Here is an 18,921-nt window from a genome sequence, read left to right as displayed (position 1 = left end):
TGGTATTTATTTGAGATGAAGAAAGGTAGCTGAATTCAATCGGTGGGGCATTCAATTTTGTAAATTGATAGTATTGTATTTTATGATAATGAAATTTTAATTGATCGTCTATCATTATATATATATCCCTCTTCAAATATTTATAAAGATATGATGAACAATTATGATTATGATATTATAACGACATGATTGAATTCGGAATTCATTACAATGTAATTGTTCATAAATATTCTCTCTGCCTAACCAATACAAAATTGAAGTGGAAAATGAGAATATCTATATATAGACAAAATTATTTTTGAATTATTAAAAATCATGCGTCGCCCATTCATTGGGCAACACAATGCGTGCTCAAGTGCACCTGCGCGTGCAATGACCACGTGCTCAATGCGATGCATCAGAGTATCTTGATGGCCTGACAGGCGAAAGTCAAGCCGTCAAAGTAGTGCACTTGATTAGAAAGATTATATGTTGCAGAAATTTATGGTTATATTTGGATAAAGTGATGAATAATCTCCAATGTTTATGATTTCTTTTACCCCCAAAAAATGTTGCAAACAGTTTTAAAGAATCTTACATCTGCTCAATTTAGAACATCTACAATTAACTTGTAGCAAGCGTGTAAAGCTGCTTCACAATCTGCTCAATGAATGCATCTCGTTAATGAACAAGAAAACTAAGGCTACACAACGCATTGCCTATAAACACACACTACAGAGCACCAGGGAAAGAACTTGTTCCAGCATCTGTGAGCTAAGCTTTGGCATCAGAATCTTTCATATCCTCGCTTCTCTATTCCAACGATAGGCTCAAGCCAGGCAAGCTCGGTTTTAGTAAATGTGCCAGGAGAAAAGCTTATTTGTAACTCACTCTAATCTGCCAAGCAGGGATTCAGCAGCGTATTTATCCACCAACCAGAGGCCATAATCACGAAATCGCTTGGTCTTCTTCTCAAAACCAATTATGTAGTTGTTGTGGATTATTACATGCATCCCTTCGGTTTCACGTGCCCATGTCTTGTTTTTGAAATACAAACCACCGGTGGGGAATGCTTTTTGAGGCAGAAGGTATACATCCACCTGAAATGGATCAAAGCTTATAAATTAGTCAATGGCAGCATGAATTATTTGATAGGCACCTATCTAAGCTGTGAAGAACAGAAACAGATCCATTTTCACATGACCGATTCGTATGAATACAGGGTGTAAAAAGCAACAAGCTCAGGCAGTAAGTATTTACACCCAGCAAATTCTACAAGAAGATAAAAGAATTTCTAGTATCACTATGATCGTAGTTTCTTTTGAGCCTTCATGATTTATGAGAATCAGCAAGACAAATATGAAATAACTACAGATTAGAGTGTTATCTGAGGTATGACACATTAAATCTATGCTAGTAATCAAGGTTCAGTGGAAAACCAGTGATTATCGAAACTTAAGAACAAGAAATTGATGATAGATAAAGATGTCAAGTCAAATAACAAGCAACCAATTGGATAACCAGAAAATTAAAGAGATAAAATTGGAAGTTTCTTAACAAGAGTATACTTTTAATACCCTTCTAACCGATAACCATAAGAGGCCTAGCAGAATGAATGCATCACTACAGAAATGGTTGGTCAGTGATGCCCCCCTCTATAAACTCTCCCTAACTTCTGGATTGGAGAAAAGATAAGGGCGGAAAGAATGAACCTATGGAATTATATGCATGATGCTCAGAACTGCTAAGCAACTGTCTAGATACAATGCATCAAATGATGTATCTGCACAAAAAAAGAAGGAAAAAGAGAATGAAAACTGCAGTAGTAATAGAGAGTGCATATCTACCTGCCCAGCAGTTTTATTCAATGCCCAATTAAAGGCAGGCTGGTCATTGGCTTTCTTTGCCCTGGACCAAGGTTGGTCCTGTAGTTCTTCAATCCACTTCTTCATAAGTAATTTTGCTCCAACAGTAGGACGGAGATAAATCAGGCAGCTACAGATGTACGTACGACCCTTTTTCCCTGGAGGCGGCAAATCATGAGAATGATTAAGAGGTTTCACCTGGCAGTTTCATTGGTAAGAAAACGAACATTATTAACATAAGAGAAATAGTTCCGTTTGACACTAATTCATTGTAGAACGACCTTTCAATAATCATTTTCAATATCTTTCCATATTCTCTTGATAAGTAAACAACACAGAAATTATTACTTGTCACAAGACAGACTTTGGATTAAACAACCATGTCAAGTGACCACAAAAAAAATCATACAGGAAAAAGATACTCACTGTTGGAGTCCTAAGAGTATATATTCAAGTTAAATTTCGAATTCCAGTTAGCTTGCCGCAAACTAATAGTGGATGCTTTCAAAACTGATAAATTTGGACTAAGACGCAGCAGGAATTCTTACATAAGCCATGTCGTCCATGAAGTAAACATCATGCTCGCCCTCAAAATATGGAAATGGATCTGCCAACCAAACCATGTCAACATCATTGTACATAACGTTATAGCCAAGTTCCAAAATTTGCAGGAGGTGTTGGGGCCTTCTAGCTGTAAAATTGAAGAAGCCCTATTATGTACAACAAAGGATGTGAGCTAGGGCACAGAAGTAAAACGAAATAAATAGGCAGGAGCACCATAGCTTCAAGGAAATACAAAATCCAATCACGATCACCAAGAAACAGCAACTTAAGATTTAGTAAGACAAAACAATGACATGCATTTTAATTCTCACTAATCTAGTATAATGACTCTTAAGGAGCTAAATCATCAATTGCTCATAGCCAAGAAAACTCCATGTTTTTGAATCAACAACCACAAACTGACATAAACAAATACATGATATCAGTATCAAGCCATCGGATTAAGTTATTCAGCAATCAAAAGTACATAATCAAGTTTATTAGTAAGATTTATCCCCAAAGCATAAATTAATTCGGAAATGGACTAAAATATGGAGAACCAGATTTGTTCAACACCGAACTTCAAAGGCCACAAAACCAAATAAATTACCTGAGACCCAAACTTATGCGCCGCGGCGGCCTCCAACGCCGGAGGCACCAACACAGCGTGCCCAGGCCACCGCTCATTCACCTTGAAAAGCGTGGCGTAATCCTCAGCAATCACCAAAACTTGATCGTGATGCTTCTGCCGCGCGATGCTGATCAGCCAGTTGTTCAGGAAAGACAAATACGCCTCGCTGACGGCGCAGACGATCAGCGAATTGTTCTTCGCCACGTAGGCAGCCGCATCGGAGAGGGTGTAGCTCCGCCACTTGGAATCGGAGCTCCTGGAAGTGAAGAAAATGAGGGAATCGGGGGAGCGTACGTGGGGGAAAACTACGCCGACTATTATGAGCAGCGAGAGGAGGAGAATGGCCAACGCTGGGCCGCGGCTGAGGAAGGAGGCGGCGGAGGTTTTATGGTGATCTTGGCGGGATCTAGGGGACAAATCGTGAGATTCCGGTGAGAGGGGGTAGAGTGGTCTCTGATGCAGAAACGCAGACATTTTCCTTGACATCAATTGTAATTGTGCCCTTTGATTTTCAACTTAACTGAAAGAGATACAGAGAGAGATGGGGAATTTGCCGACGGTGCGATTAAGTATGGGGAATTTACTTTTATTTTATTAAAATATGTTGTAAAAATTATGATTGAACTTTATAGAAAAATGGCTAGGTATGTTAAACTATTTTATTAAAAATATGTTGAATTATAGTACTATGAAATTATGATTGAACTTTATATAAAAAATTACTACTTCCATCTCAATAAATATGAAACGTTTACTTTTTGACACAAGATTTTATGTAGGGTTATTTGAAAGTTAATAAGGAGAGAGTAAAGTAAGAGAAAAGAAAAAGTAGAGATAATGTTGTTTCTATTTTAAGAAACATTTCATTTTTAATGGGACAACCCAAAAAGTAAAACGTTTTATTTCTATTGGGACGAAGGGAGTATACACGAAGGGAGTATACGTTAAGAGTATTTTTATAGTAGCAGAATTTAATTACTATACTCTATTGTGATATTTGAAGGACATCATCAACCCGTGATCCTTGATCACAAATGAAAGTTTTAGACTTAATGGCTATTCATAGGACATATCATTCTCATATTGGAAGTATATGACATGTTATTTCCTATAGTTATTGTGCTATACAGAAACTCAAGCAATCACATTCCTTAGAGCATCCGCAGCGGTGAGGCAGGACGTTGTCCGTCCATCCGTGCCAGTGGCACGGCACCGCTGTCCGCCGCTGCGCTCTTGCCGCTGGCGCGGCGCTGCTCGATGCATCGAGCACGTCCGTGCCAGCGAGCCGCTGACGTGGCGCGTTCTGATTGGCCAACGGCATTTCCGGTGGGATTCGAGGCCGAGCAATCAGTCCTCCTGCGGAGAATCGTGTGATCTCTCCGATGCCGACTCCACGGTGTCCTCGTCGGCGTCGTCGCCGGCGCTGAGGGAATGGAACTCAGTCCGAGAAATGGCAGGAAAATTGAAAGGGGCGAAATCTAACGGTGGAGGATTGCTGTACGGGCTGATGATGGCGAGGAAGATCCCATCCTGTCCGTCGAATCTTGACACGTGGCGGGGTAAAGATGATGGGCTTCGGTGATTGACGGCTGTGATCGTTTCGAATAGCGGTGAGCCGTTGATTGAAGTAAATTGACGCTTTATATTTCATTTACGTTAAGTGATACTAGTTTGAAATGTTGAAAGTGTATTTAGTCGGAGATTGTAATTTCGAATTTGTGTTTGTAATTTTCTTTTAATTCGTTCAATTTATCAGTTACTCCTAGGTAAACGAAATGCTTATACCCTTCTATGAGTTTTGTTGTTAATGTAAAAGTTATCATCAATTACACAGAATTTTAAATATTTGGAGGCATAGATATTGTTGGTGCGTCGATTGTGGAGTTCTCTTCAGAAGTAGTAATAGTTTAACTCTGACAGTAATAATGTATATTTATAAAGCATAAAACAATAAAATTATCTTTTCTAATACACTCCCTCCATCCCACAAGATTATACATTGTTGATTAGACACGAGTTTTAATTGGTAAGGTAAGCAATAGATAAAAGGGAAATTGGTTCTCACGGCATGTCTATTACTATATTTGACTAACTTACGAGACTTTTTTTTATTATACTTAACACAATTAAATCAACGTGGTTTTCAACGTGACTTTTTATCCTACATGTTATGAACTTAAAAAGTGATTTAAAATATCATAAAAGCTATCACGGTTGCCTATGTAAAATAAGATTTTAAAGAATATATCTTATTTGAGTGAGTTTGGGAAATACCTAACAAAATGCAATGTTTGTGATATTATAAATCAATTTCAAAGTTTATGGAAAATACCAAATATTAGGCAAAATTTATGATTTTAGAGACCAATATACCTAGATAAAAAAAATAATTAAAATATTGTTAGAGGAAAATGGATCTCACCTGAGATAATTTTTTTAAAATTAGAATATAAATAATTGACTGTAAATGAAAGAGTGTTTCAATTATTTTCAGATATCATGATTTTCATTCTACCTAATTTATACTTCTACTTTTATTAGTTCATATATCCAATATCAAGAGTCAAGGGTATAAATTTTTTAAAAAAATTATGAGAGTAAAATATGAGACAAATGTTCAAAAAATATATACTCCTATATAATAATTTTTAGATATTCAATAAAATAATTACTGTACAATTTGAATAATTAATCAGTGACAGAGTTGTCGGAAATGCCTTCGTCGGGGTCCGCCCTATCTGTAGTGTGGCTCTCATGCAATTTTTAATTAGGTATTGGGCTTTTTTTATGGGCCTAACGTGCATCCTTTCTCTTTTTGACGGTCCATGTTTCTTAATTACTCATGGCCGCCCAACCACCTTTCTTTTAATGCATTTATCAGCTAAAATTGATCCAAGAAATTGATTATGTTTTGGGATTTACTAAATAGGGTGTTGGGTTTTATTTCGGTTACGTATATTCAATACCAAATTACCAATTTCCATATAAATTAGTCATGATCATCTAGTACTTATATATTCTTGCATTTATCACTACAACAAAATAATTAGATAAGGACACTTTTTAATGCTATTAAGGAGATTAATTTGTGTATCTAATTATATTATTAACGCTGCATAAGGTGTCCTTATTGTTAGTGTCTCAATTAAAATTAGGGGACACAAATAGAAACGTCCTAAAAGACCAAAAGATTAAGATAATTTTTCCTCAACTTAGGGACGTTTTCTTTTGTATCATAACTTATGGTTATTTTTAAAAAATTTCAAACGCTAGTAATTGCATCTCAAAATATAGTTTGATTTTAATATTAGTACTAGAATTTTTAGAGGGGATAAAAACTAGAAGCTAATTAAATCAGTTAATTTGTATCGAAACTGTTTCATGTACCTATATCATAAAAATAATACTATAAAGTAATTAAATATTACGATGTAAATCAAATATCAACCTATTTCAATTATAGATATGTTGACTGTCCAACTATCTAATTTAAAAAATAAAATGAATTTAGTTAATTATTTAAACTCAAGCAATTGAAAAGAAGCTACCAAGTCAAGCAAGTGGAAGAAATCTACCTCTATATTGATTAGTAAATTCAAATTCTAACCCCTTTACTCTGCCTAAGCCTTTTATATCATTTTTGAAAGTTTGTTCAACAACTTATCAACCCTAACTTCGAGTTTGGAAACAACCTTTATCTAATTCAATTTGGAATTTTAGATTCAACAAAATTATTTAGTACTTTGAAGAGAACAACTATCTAATTATAAATGAAACTCCCAGTGGATTTCTTAAACATTTATTTAACGTTTGAAATTGTAATGGCTCTATAATAAATTATCACAATTATAAATTGGTGGTGGAAGTGCCACCAATATGGACCCTTTCAGTGTTGCCAATTGCAATTTGGAACTTTCTATATGGCTGTATTCTTTGTTCTTCATTTTTTTGACGAAAAAGTAAGCAATATGGAACTACATTTAATTTTATAAATGTTACGCATGTTTTTATAGTATGTATCCATCATTTGACCATTTTTAGGCAAGTTGCCTGAAAAATAACGAAGTTTCGTCAAATTCTGACCCGTCTCACAATTTTAAAAGTTAATCGACAAATTTATAAAATTTGAATTTATTCTCAATGATTAAATAGCGAAAACATTAAATACAATATGTTTTTGATACTTTTCATCCAAATGACATTGTTTTATTTATTAATAGACAATGTCGTATATTGCAAGTAGGTGATTGGATTTTCATCATGAATAGTTCTGAACAAATTCAAATTTCATGGTTTACTTTTTTGACTGATTTCTTAAATTGCACAACGAAATACAAATTGACCAAATTTCATATTTTTCCAAAATATGCATTGCATGATAGTAATCATATCTATATAGATATAGCTATTAGATTTGAAGGAGTTCTAAGAGCATCCATAACTGCGGTCGTCCCGGCGGACGTCAGCCATTAGGCGCGGGAGGGATGGATTATGGATACGGACATCCGCTGCGGACACCGGAGTTCCGCAGCATTCCGACGACGTCCGTCGTGACGTCCGCCATTGCGGGTTCCCGACGGACGTCCCAATTTTTCATTTAAAAAAAAACTCTATATATACGGCTCGTTGAACTTCATTTCATTCGCACCACTTGTTTTAACGAGTTTCTCTCTCTCTTCATGTTTCTTTTATATATCCAGAATGGTTAGTGGTAGTGGTAGTGGTAGTGGTAGTGGTGCGGGTGGTAGTCGTGGAATTTGTGATGACGTACGTCGGCGAATTAGATAACAGTTGTGGGTCGTTACGTCCAGGGAGATAAATCGCGCGATACAAGCGTCCTTGCAGCAGCAGCAGCAGCCGGCGGTACCTCGACCCATCCATCGTCGAACTATAGTACCCTGGGACCACATCGCTGCACACCGTCGGTTATATGAGGACTACTTCGCTCCGGAGCCGCGGTTTGGGGAGAACATGTTCCGGCGACATTTTAGGATGCATCGCCCGCTATTTCTGCGTATCGTGGGAGCTTTAGAGCGCCGATATGAGTATTTCAGGATGAGGGAGGATGCGGTTGGTAAACCCGGCACACGCCCATACAGAAGTGCACTGCCGCAATCAGGCAGCTGACATACGGAGGTGCGACCAACATGTTCGATGAGTACCTCCACATCGGCGAGACGACTGCCCGCGATTGTCTGAAGTATTTTTGTGAGGGCGTTAGGGAGATATTCGAGGATATGTATCTTCGGAAGCCTACCCCTAAAGATTGTCAGGCTCTGATGGATATGCACGGGAGTCAGCACGGGTTTCCGGAAATGTTGGGCAGCATAGATTGTATGCATTGGGAGTGGAAGAACTGCCCCGCCGCCTGGAAATGGGTGTACACTACCGGTTTCAAGGGCAAGAATCTCACGATGATCCTTAAAGCGGTAGCTGACTACCGGCTGTGGATTTTGGCATACGTATTTTGGAGTAGCCGGGTCGAACAACGACATCAATGTCCTCCAGTCATCGCCCCTTTTCAACGACCAATGTATAGGTGTTGGTCCGGCCGTCAGTTTCGTCGCCAATGACAACCAGCACAACATGGGCTATTATTTGGCAGATGGGATATATACTATGTGACCCGTCTTTGTGAAGATGATCAGATGCCCCACAGAAGAAAAGAAGGTCTATTATGTAGGTCGTCAGGAGGCAACGCGCAAGGATGTGGAGCGGGCATTTGGTGTGCTCCAGACTCGATGAGCGGCAGTGAAGGGTCCATCACGGTTGTGGTATATTGACAGCATCGCTGATATCATGTACGCATGTATTATCATGCACAACATGATTGTCGAAGATGAAGGTCCAACACTGACTAATTGGGCCAATGATGATGTTGATGCTGCCGGTCCAAGCCACGGCGTGGCCACCGCCAATGTACGCATAGGGATACCCCCATGAAGAGGTCGATCGAGTTTGTGTATTTGCCGACATGCGCCAATGACAAGCCTATATTTGACTCCAGAAAGATATTATTGAAGAGATATAGATGCGGAGGGGTAGTCGTTGATATTTAGAATGTAATTTGTTTAGATTTTTTTTTGAATTGTACTTTTTTTATTTAATGAAATGTACTTTTTTATTTAATTCTGTGAATTGTTTAATTCTGTAAATTGTTTAATTTGTGAATTTGTGAATTTTTATTATTGTGGGATGTCCGTCGGGATGTCCTTGGGGATGTCCGCCATTGTGCAGTGGGATGTCCTTATGACGTGGCAGTGCAGTGGGATGTCATTATGAAGTGGCATGAGATGTTTTTGGGAAGTCTGTCGGGATGTCCGCCTGGACATCCGCCCCGCTATGGATGCTCTAATATTAGAAACACAAACAGACAGATTATCCAACTATAATTATTCACTAAAATAGGACACTTTACCAACCAATCATAGCTATGGATGTCAATGTAACCCGAAACCCAAGGGCCGGCCCGAATAACCCGATAAAAATACAGGGTTAGAGTTGTAATTTCGCAGCCTGAATTTAAAATCGGTCCATTCGGGTTGTCGGGTTAGGCGGGCTGACCCGTTCGGGTTACGGGTCGGCCCGTCGGGTTGAAGGCTTCTGCACAACGAGCAGTTTTTGTAATGTCTTAACTTTCTCTACAAAGCTCCGATTGAGGCGTGCAATATATCCACGCGAAGCTCTTTCGAATACGAAGAGAGTGATATGCATTAGAGGTTTATCAGACTTCAAAATCGCGAGAAACATAGGCTCAAACAAGGCTGCTGCACATCCACATATTTTGTGTACATTTTCTAATTCATTTTCTATCATTTCTCAACAAACATGTAAACATACCAAAATATAGAAATATAATCAAAATCATCCAAGACAACCCTCTAAAACCATGCAAAATCCAAATATGTCAACCGACTATATAAGATCACGAAAAAAAATTCACTATGTGGTTCATGGATTCATAAATAGTCGTATATAAAAGCTTTCTTTTAGTATATTTCCAATATAATAGTGCAAAGTGTTTTGACGCTGCTTCGTCATTGAATTATGCGTACTTTGATGATTCTTAAAACAAAGATAAATTATTATTTGACTTATTTACCGCTGGAATAAATTAAATTTGACCAATCATAATTCAAGAAAACTTAGAGTTACTCCAATTAGCTAGCATCTTGATAATTCACTCTTTAACAATTCAAAATATTTTTGTTACATCTACGATGCACCTCTCACGTTATGAAAATTTTATTCAATTTTCTACGAATTGATTTATGTTTGAATTTTGAAACAAAGTGTTGATTTATGTTTTAAATACATAAACATAAACATAAACATACTATTGATAGATATTTTGTAAATAATTATGTAATGAATAAGTGATTTAAACTTAAATAACTTAATCTTTTTTTAAAATATTTAAAAAAATTTAAAAATACGTATTTCATTGTTGAATGATTAATTAAAAATATGTATATAATTAAAGAAAATTTAAAATACATATTATTTTTTTGAAAATATTAAAAGAATTAAAAATACGCATTGGTCCGAATAACCCGGTGGGTTAGCCCGAAACTCGAAGGGTTAGGGTTAGGATCGAACTTTTATAACCCGAATAGCCCGTACCCGAATGGCCCGACAACCCGAACGGGTTGGCCCGAGTGACATCCCTAATCATAGCTACAAAATTTATTTTATCTCAAAAACATTATAATAAAAAATATTCTTATAAAAAGATTAATTTTTAGAAATATTAATCATATAAATAGAAAGAGAAAAATTGGACCCAAATTGAAAGCAAAATAGAGAGAAGACTTCGAAATCCAAAGCAAAGCATCCGTGAATTCTGTTTCTCTCTCTCTCGCTCCTTCTCTCTCATTGGATAACGAGAAAGGTTTTAGAGAGAGAATCATGAGGGATTCGGGTCAGGATCTGTTTGACCCGCCCGTCGCCGTCGTGGACTCCGCCTACACCTCCTCCCCCAGTGCCAGCCGCGACCCCGATTTCGGATTCGCCTTCAACGACAGCAATTTCTCCGACCGAGTTCTCCGAATCGAGATTCTCGCCGATTCCTCCGAGGACGACGGCTGCAAAACCCTAGCTGATTGGGCGCTGCGCAAGAGCAAACGCCGCCGCGGCGATGCGCCCAAGAAGGAGACTGGTGAGCTGCTTTAGTCAACTTAGCTCAGTTATTGTTGTTGGTGAAGTTTTGTTGTTTGCTTGGTTATTAAAAAAAAATGAAATTAATATTTATGAGATGTAATTTGACCGATTTCGAATTTGGTGTAGCTCGAGAAATTAGATATAGCTTAACACCTGTAAATTGATAGTAGTAATTTGTATAACGTTAGGGTTGCTGGATGTGGATCATTTTAGCATTGACACGGCTTAGTTATCTTAATTGTTATGTTGTAACGGAATCTAATGATGCTAAACAAATATAGCTCTGGTCTTTGTAGCTGCTTGTATTGGAGATTTGCTTTCTTTAGCATGTTTTTTAGAAATTAAATTTGTGGATTGCGCGCGAATGCTAAATTAGAGAGTTGAGTATCTAACTATCTATGCATATTTGATTCTTATGTAGAATCAAGCTGCAAAGTACTGAGTATTTATCCTATTATAAATTATCTATGTAAAGTGCTGAGTAAACGCGTCTTCTCTATTAGACATAGTGACGTACGTTGCATGAGTTATTTCCTGATACCCTTTGCGCGCACATGTATTTGGTATATACTCATTCTTATAATGGTATGGGTTGTGCTCATCTTAATCAGACATGTACCACTCGTTTGCAGCTTTGGATATCAACAATTGCCCCGAAGAGCAGATTTTAGACTGTCAGCCAGAAGCTGAAGATGTCGTGGGTGACGAGAATCATGATGAGGAAGAGATTCCAATGATAGAAGATCATCTATCAGGTATTAAACTGAAATTAATTCTTTGTTGGTTACTCTTTGTCACGGAATCATGATTCGGACTTTCAGTTGATCATTATAATATGACACACTAATTAATTATTTTAACATTCTAGGACATGTATTTGATTAGCATTAAGGCTGAATGGAGAATGTGAGTTATTACAGCAGAGAAGTTCATACAGGAAATGTTCTTCAGTGAATCGATCAATTGCAAGTTTACGTATAGCTGCATTCAGCGTAGCGAATTTTTGGGCCTGTTTGTTTATAAAATGAGATTGAGTGAAAGAAATTGCCTCCATGATGTTGCCTATTGCTTAATGAATGAAAACCACATGAACAATTTGTTAATGTTGCAACATAAACTACAAGATTGACTTTGCTGAACTTGTGTCTCTATTTGCCTTAAATTTAGAAAAAATTTTCCCCTATGGTTATCGTATTAAACTTGTGACTCATCTTCATTTGCATGCTATTCATCATACCTGATATTTTTCGGAAACAATCTTTGAGGAAGTATGTTCATAAGATGGAAATGAACATATGTTTCCATGAATTTGCTAACTTCTTGAATATCAACTACTGATTGAGAATTAATGGTCTATTTTATTCCTTCTGCTCTGAGTTGGTACTTATATTTAGTATGTTACCGTTGCAGGGGATGAAGCTGTTCACAGTGATGATTCAAATTGGTCTGAAGATGGTTCAAAAGTGATTAGAGTGAAAACTTTGCATATTAGCTCTCCCATCTTAGCAGCCAAGAGTCCATTTTTCTATAAGGTACTCATAGATTTAGTTTCTAATATTTGCTTTCCTTTATAAGAATTAATGTACACATTTCTTATTCTACTCTTCATTTTGTAGTTGTTCTCAAACGGTATGATGGAATCAGAACAGAGACATGTCACCCTAAGAATTAATGCCTCAGGTATGTGATCTAGTGCATTATGCAAAAACATATAGCTACTTCTAGTACATAACTATTGGTTGCAAGTTTGGTTCTAGAAATTCTTTTTCAATATCTTTATTCAGTTCAAGATGATACTTAGGACCCTCAGTTTTTTACTGAGCATATTCTTCCAGTTAATTTTTAGTTTTCCCAGATATTGTTGCTGATTTATTGTTAGCTGCTCTCTTGCATTTAGTAAGGGAGCTTATCCAGGTCATTATTTGCATTTATTGCTCAATTGCATTGCGTAACATATTTTTTTCATTGTAACAGAAGAAGCTGCACTTATGGAACTCCTAAATTTTATGTATAGCAACAAGTTAAGCACCAATACAGCTCCTGCTTTATTAGACGTGCTAATGGCTGCTGATAAGTTTGAGGTTGCTTCATGTATGAGACATTGTAGTCGTTCACTGAGAACATTGCCCATGACTCCAGAGTCTGCGTTACTGTATCTGGATCTTCCTTCTAGCGTCCTTATGGCTGATGCAGTTCAACCACTGACTGATGCAGCAAAACAATTCTTAGCTGCACGCTACAAAGATATATCAAAGTAAGTTCTCCGCCCCCTCCCTTTGTTAATTTATCATTTGACTTTCTGTTGGCTATAGTAATTACTCTGCCCCTGCTGGACATTCACTTATGTTTTTTCTACCGAGAGCAGGTTCCAAGATGAGGTTATGAATTTGCCTCTTGCTGGAATCGAAGCAATCCTATCAAGCGATGATCTTCAGGTGGCTTCAGAGGATACAGTTTACGACTTTGCACTAAAGTGGACCAGGACTCACTATCAAAAGCTGGAGGAGCGGCGTGATATCCTCTGCACCCGGTTGGGTCGCTTTATCCGTTTCCCTTACATGAATTCCCGGAAGCTTAGGAAAGTTCTGACCTGCAATGACTTCGATCAAGATTTTGCTACTAAAGTTGTGCTTGATGCCCTCTTTTTCAAGGCAGAGGCCCCACATCGTCAGAGAATACATGCCATAGAGGAGTCATCATCCTCTAGCCGCCGGTTTGTGGAGCGATCGTACAAATACAGGCCGGTCAAGGTTGTTGGGTTTGAACACCCACGCCAACAGTGCGTAGTCTACTTAGATCTAAAGCGGGAAGAGTGCGCTGGTCTGTTCCCGTCTGGACGGGTGTATTCTCAAGCGTTCCACTTGGGCGGGCAAGGCTTTTTCCTATCCGCGCATTGCAACATGGATCAAGGGAGCTCGTTTCACTGCTTCGGCCTGTTCCTAGGGATGCAAGAAAAGGGCTCTGTCTCATTCGCCGTTGATTATGAATTCGCTGCTAGATCCAAACCCACAGAAGAATACATCAGCAAATACAAGGGTAACTACACATTCACCGGCGGCAAAGCAGTTGGATATCGCAACCTGTTCAGCATTCCGTGGACTTCATTCATGGCCGAGGACAGTCTCTATTTCATCAACGACATGCTCCATCTCCGAGCAGAGCTCACCATCAAACGCGACGTCGCCTCGTCGTAGCGAAGGGGGGAGAGAGAGAGAGCTCTTGAAATCCCTTTCCTTTCAGCTCCAAGTGAGATGATATATAATTAAGTTTAATGTTGCAATTACTTTGAAGAGTCAGGCTGTATACTTTTGTGTGATATACAGAGAGATGATGATGTTGTGATGCTGAATGCTGTAAATAGGGTTGTTTGTTTCTGACAGGCCTTACCCTTTTTGAAGAGCTCCAATTTGCTTCAATAGATTTGGGTGAAATTATGTATCATTTGAGAGCGAAATTTGGGTTTATATATTTACCTGAATCTTTATATTCATAATTTTTATCAATCCAGTATTATACATTTTAACCTGTAGTGTCTCATAATTAATTTAAGACACGCATTAGCAAGGCAGACTTGAATATTTTGCTGCGAATAATGTTAAACTTTATTGTTTTTTGATTGATCATTAAATTTGCAAGATGGACAAAAACTCGATCAAAATTCACAGTTATTTTTAAGAGAAAAAAATAGAAAATATTCCTTGAATTACAAGGTGAGGAGAATCGGATTAAGATTTCTAATGATCTCCATGCGAAATTTTGTATTCACAATCTTCATCAATTTAGTAAAACGGATTTTAACATGGTATTACAACATTCATATAAAATATTTTCTCATTGTTTCATATTTGTATAAAAAATTTTGGAGTTTGCAAAGATAATACTAAAAAAATGTTTATTCGGGTTTCATTTTAATAAATTTTGTTACATGTATTTTTTATGCCGTTAACTTTTTACCTATAGTATATAAAAAATACAAAATAATGATAAAATTTTTTATACTGAATTAAAATAATGATGAAACTTTTATAACAACAACAAACAATGTTCAAACATTTTGTAGGAAAAAATTATTTATGCAACTTTTTATCCCAATATAAAACTATAATAAAATATTTTGTATAAAACTATAAATAGTGTAGTTATCCGATTTTATACTTATTTAATCATGCCATTAATTTAAGACATATTTGTGATCTTCTCAATATATAATATCACATGATCCCAATATTTTGCTATACATAATTAGCAAATTTATTTCATAATTTCGTAATTAATTTTTAAAATTGCGAGATAAATAAGAATTCGATCATGATTAACAGTATTGGGCCGAGAAGCCCAACGATAAAAAAGGCAAAATCAAACGCGCCATTTCTTTCTGAATATTTTTACAAAAGAAAGAAGCAGCAGAAAGGGGGAAGCCGTCCGATTTAGGTTTTCCAGCGATGCCGAAGAACAAGGGAAAGGGAGGGAAGAATCGGAAGAGGGGAAAGAACGAGGCTGATGATGAGAAGAGAGAGCTCGTCTTCAAGGAAGATGGTCAGGAGTACGCCCAGGTCATGCGTATGCTCGGGAACGGCCGCTGCGAGGCTACCTGTATCGACGGCGTCAAGCGCCTCTGCCATATCCGCGGCAAGATGCACAAGAAGGTCTGGATTGGCGCCGGTGACATCATCCTCGTCGGCCTCCGTGACTATCAGGTTAATTCATGGAGTATTTTTTTTCCAATTGGTGGTTTAGGTTTGTTCCTGTTTTGAATTGGGGAATTTTGCACATTTTGTGTTTGTTTGTTTGATTGTTAGTAGTTTTGTGGTTTTTATGGAATGAGTAGTGATGGAGATGCACATGATGCTGCAAAATGACCTAATTGTATCAACTGGTTTGTTTGTGTGGTATTCCTTTGTTGATTTGGGGATTTTGTGAATCCTTTTTATTGAAAATCTACAGTCTAAGTTAGGGATTTGTTTTGGACATTTTTGTTTAGTATACCAAAGCTTTCATCTTTCAATTGTTTATAGAGTTAAATACTCTGTTTGTATCTCTAATTGTTATGTTGCAAAACAGTAAGATGATGGTCATAATCATGCCTCATTCTTGAAATTCGACTATAACAAGAATTGATATATATATTCAATGTTCATCTGATCATATATGTTTGTGTTTGTGGTGATGGATCATCAGATGGCATTGATCATCTAATCATGTATATATAGATATAGATTTGTGTTAGTGATGAATGGATTGTGGATTGCAACAGGATGACAAGGCTGATGTTATCTTGAAATACATGCCCGACGAAGCCAGGCTGCTGAAGGCGTATGGGGAGCTGCCGGAGAACACCAGGTTGAACGAGGGCATCGCTGGTGGGCTGGACGAGGAAGAAGATGGCCCTGGTGACGATTACATTGAATTCGAGGACGAAGACCTTGACAAACTCTAGAGCCACCACCTCTTGTTGCAAGGGCCATTTCTTGCAACCACATTGATTGCCTCTTGTATTCTTGATGAGGTTTTTCCATCCCTTCATGTCTACTGTTTTTGAGTAATTTGGTGAAAGCTTTATTTGGTCTAAGTTGCAGAAATGCAGAGTACTACAATTTTTATGTACTCTGTTTGAATTATTTGAACCAATATATATACACTTGATTTGTTTGACATTTTGTGTACCATCTTGATGAGTTTCTGATTATTCCGTCACCTTGGGCCCAACCTTTCTATAAATATTAAATTGTTATAAATAGAAATCTTACAAAGAAAATGCACAGTGTGGAATATAAATAAAACAAATAATATTACTATTATTTTCCTTTTCTAACTTATTAATCGTCGATCCCTGATTCCCTGCAGTTTAAATTAGTCCAATTTTAAAATTATAATGGAATGGACCATTTTATCTTCATTTTCGATGGTAGAGATTTTCTAGAATTTTATGCACTCCTTTCACTTATAAAGACCCCAATTATTAACAACTCCATTTCGCTCTCTCTTCAAATTATTGAATGTCTTGAGAAAATACGCCCAAAATATTTAATTACTGCATTTCTCACTCTTCCAATTATTGAGTATGTGAAAATGATAGTACTTAACTTTCGATGTGAAAATACACAATAATTTTAAGAGTTATAAGTTCAAAAATTTCGTTAACTTAATTCTATTTCTATATATAATTAATAATATAAGTAGCATGAGTTAAGGAATATATAATCTAATTACTATTTATAGTAAAAATATGAGATTTTTATTAATAAATGTATCAACATAATAAAGTGAGACTCACAATTGTTTTTCCTTCATTCATTTGACATATTGTACAATTCATGTATAATAATTTATAAATTATTTAATTGTTTACACGATAATAATGATAAAGTAACATTTAATTATAATGGATATTTCCGCCGACAAACATGCAAACATATCCATTAATTTTTAAAGAGGTGACATCTTTCCAAATGTAAACGTAGAGTAAATTATTTCCCTATTATTGATAACAAAAAAACAATAAAAGAAAGCTGTACATAAAATCATGAAAATGAAAGCTTAAAGTGACAGCACACGAATGTGGACACAAAGCATATCACATTTCAGTGATTCACACAAAGCCCTCCTTTTCTCTTTTCATTTCATTTTGCTTTCTCATAACCTTGTTGAGATTTATGGTTTTTTCCATAGGTGTAGTATTTCACTATAACACATGAAATCAATATCATGAAACCCTTGATTCACAATCCTGCAAATCACCAATGATGATAGCATTGATGGGGTGCAATTGCAAAAGGGATAGCCTCATTGCTCTGATCATGCTGAATTCATGGCTTTGCCACCTCGTCGATGGATCTTCATCAAATGGAGACTCTCTAGATTCATTCCTCTACGACTACGCCTTCAAGAAGATCAAGAAACTCCGGTCGGGGGAGGTGTACTCGGTCCCCCCTCCGGCCAACTTCTCCGGCATGGAGCTGGCCGTGGCCCGAGTCCGTACAAGCAGCCTATGGCGCAAAGGGCTCAGACATGGACTCTTATCAATCCCACCAAAGACATTGCCATGGCCATTCACAAAGAGAGTTGATGTAGTATATCAAAATCTTGGAAACTGGTCTTCTCTTTACTACAATGTGCCTCACCACACATTTCTTGCACCGGTTTTAGGGTTTCTACCTTATGATTCTAGTGGGAATGGAGCCATTGAGATTAGGGCTTTAGGTGATGAGCAATTGGTGTTGGATTTTAAGAGTTATGAACACGTTGGTGGGGCCGCGAAGTGTGTTAAGTTCGATGGGAATGGGACATTGGAGATGAGCAGCACAACGAGGGAGGGGTGGTGCGTGGTGAGAGGGCGGGGCCACTTTTCCCTCGTCGTGCCTAATGAGGGGAAGAGGGATTGGGAATGGTGGATGATGGGGGTGGTTTTGGGGGGGTTTGGGGTGATTTTGGTGGTTTTGGGGTTTTTGGTGTGGAAGAAGATGAGGAGGAGGAAGATGAAGGGAATGGAGGAAGAATCAGAGAGGAGTGAAGGGTTGGAGTGTGTTTGGATTGGGAGAAGTAGAATGCCCTTTGCTTCAGCTATTAGAACACAGCCAGTTCTTGAAGATAGTTATCTTCCTTGAGTCTCTCTATCAATCTTGTTGATGAAAGAATTTTTGTTCATACAAAATGTGATGGTGTTTTTATTGAATGATGATGTATCTTATGTTAATGTTTCATGTCTAGTTGTTGTGTAACTTGTCCTTAGGCTTTTGGGAATGT

The 18,921-nt window shown here is 37.3% G+C and overlaps 4 protein-coding genes across 5 annotated transcripts; 3 read left to right on the top strand and 1 right to left on the bottom strand.

Moving 5' to 3' along the window:
- Positions 1 to 503: 503 nt before the first annotated feature.
- LOC121765375 (UDP-D-xylose:L-fucose alpha-1,3-D-xylosyltransferase MGP4-like) lies at positions 504 to 3,572 on the bottom strand. Its single transcript, XM_042161505.1, has 4 exons — positions 2,998 to 3,572; positions 2,393 to 2,554; positions 1,827 to 2,042; positions 504 to 1,079 (listed from the first exon to the last, which is right to left on the bottom strand). Exons 1-4 carry the CDS (start codon positions 3,502 to 3,504, stop codon positions 867 to 869), a joined length of 1,098 nt encoding a protein of 365 aa, XP_042017439.1. The 5' UTR covers positions 3,505 to 3,572; the 3' UTR covers positions 504 to 866.
- A 7,239-nt stretch (positions 3,573 to 10,811) lies between these two features.
- On the top strand, positions 10,812 to 14,701 carry LOC121765408 (BTB/POZ domain-containing protein POB1-like). Of its 2 annotated transcripts, none has more exons than XM_042161552.1 (6): positions 10,812 to 11,176; positions 11,790 to 11,933; positions 12,589 to 12,710; positions 12,795 to 12,858; positions 13,153 to 13,432; positions 13,544 to 14,701. In XM_042161552.1, the coding sequence occupies exons 1-6, from the start codon at positions 10,927 to 10,929 to the stop codon at positions 14,370 to 14,372; spliced, it is 1,689 nt and encodes a 562-aa protein (XP_042017486.1). In that variant the 5' UTR covers positions 10,812 to 10,926; the 3' UTR covers positions 14,373 to 14,701. The 2 variants fall into 2 exon arrangements, with proteins under 2 accessions (XP_042017486.1, XP_042017487.1); XM_042161553.1 differs by having other exon boundaries at positions 10,813 to 11,176; positions 11,811 to 11,933.
- Positions 14,702 to 15,552: 851 nt separating this feature from the next.
- LOC121765409 (eukaryotic translation initiation factor 1A-like) lies at positions 15,553 to 16,832 on the top strand. The gene is made up of 2 exons (XM_042161554.1): positions 15,553 to 15,875; positions 16,433 to 16,832. The coding sequence occupies exons 1-2, from the start codon at positions 15,621 to 15,623 to the stop codon at positions 16,613 to 16,615; spliced, it is 438 nt and encodes a 145-aa protein (XP_042017488.1). The 5' UTR covers positions 15,553 to 15,620; the 3' UTR covers positions 16,616 to 16,832.
- Positions 16,833 to 17,670: 838 nt separating this feature from the next.
- On the top strand, positions 17,671 to 18,782 carry LOC121765668. The gene has a single exon (XM_042161879.1). The coding sequence runs from the start codon at positions 17,919 to 17,921 to the stop codon at positions 18,780 to 18,782; it is 864 nt and encodes a 287-aa protein (XP_042017813.1). The 5' UTR covers positions 17,671 to 17,918.
- Positions 18,783 to 18,921: the final 139 nt, after the last annotated feature.

This window comes from Salvia splendens, chromosome 14 (assembly GCF_004379255.2).
Source record: "Salvia splendens isolate huo1 chromosome 14, SspV2, whole genome shotgun sequence".
NCBI lineage: Eukaryota > Viridiplantae > Streptophyta > Magnoliopsida > Lamiales > Lamiaceae > Salvia > Salvia splendens.
The sequence above is the reverse complement of the archived record's forward strand: the minus strand, read 5'-3'. Positions and strand labels throughout refer to the sequence as shown.

Excerpts from the sequence above, each read along its gene's own strand:
- LOC121765375 (XM_042161505.1), bottom strand. The coding sequence starts at position 3,504 with ATGTCAAGGAAAATGTCTGCGTTTCTGCATCAGAGACCACTCTACCCC. Across the intron at positions 2,555-2,997 it reads CGCATAAGTTTGGGTCTCAG|GGCTTCTTCAATTTTACAGC; the intron begins GTAATTTATTTG and ends TGTACATAATAG. Across the intron at positions 1,080-1,826 it reads TGAATAAAACTGCTGGGCAG|GTGGATGTATACCTTCTGCC; the intron begins GTAGATATGCAC and ends GATCCATTTCAG.
- LOC121765408 (XM_042161552.1), top strand. The coding sequence starts at position 10,927 with ATGAGGGATTCGGGTCAGGATCTGTTTGACCCGCCCGTCGCCGTCGTG. Across the intron at positions 11,177-11,789 it reads TGCGCCCAAGAAGGAGACTG|ACATGTACCACTCGTTTGCA; the intron begins GTGAGCTGCTTT and ends CATCTTAATCAG. Across the intron at positions 12,711-12,794 it reads AGAGTCCATTTTTCTATAAG|TTGTTCTCAAACGGTATGAT; the intron begins GTACTCATAGAT and ends TTCATTTTGTAG.
- LOC121765409 (XM_042161554.1), top strand. The coding sequence starts at position 15,621 with ATGCCGAAGAACAAGGGAAAGGGAGGGAAGAATCGGAAGAGGGGAAAG. Across the intron at positions 15,876-16,432 it reads TCGGCCTCCGTGACTATCAG|GATGACAAGGCTGATGTTAT; the intron begins GTTAATTCATGG and ends GGATTGCAACAG.
- LOC121765668 (XM_042161879.1), top strand. The coding sequence starts at position 17,919 with ATGATGATAGCATTGATGGGGTGCAATTGCAAAAGGGATAGCCTCATT.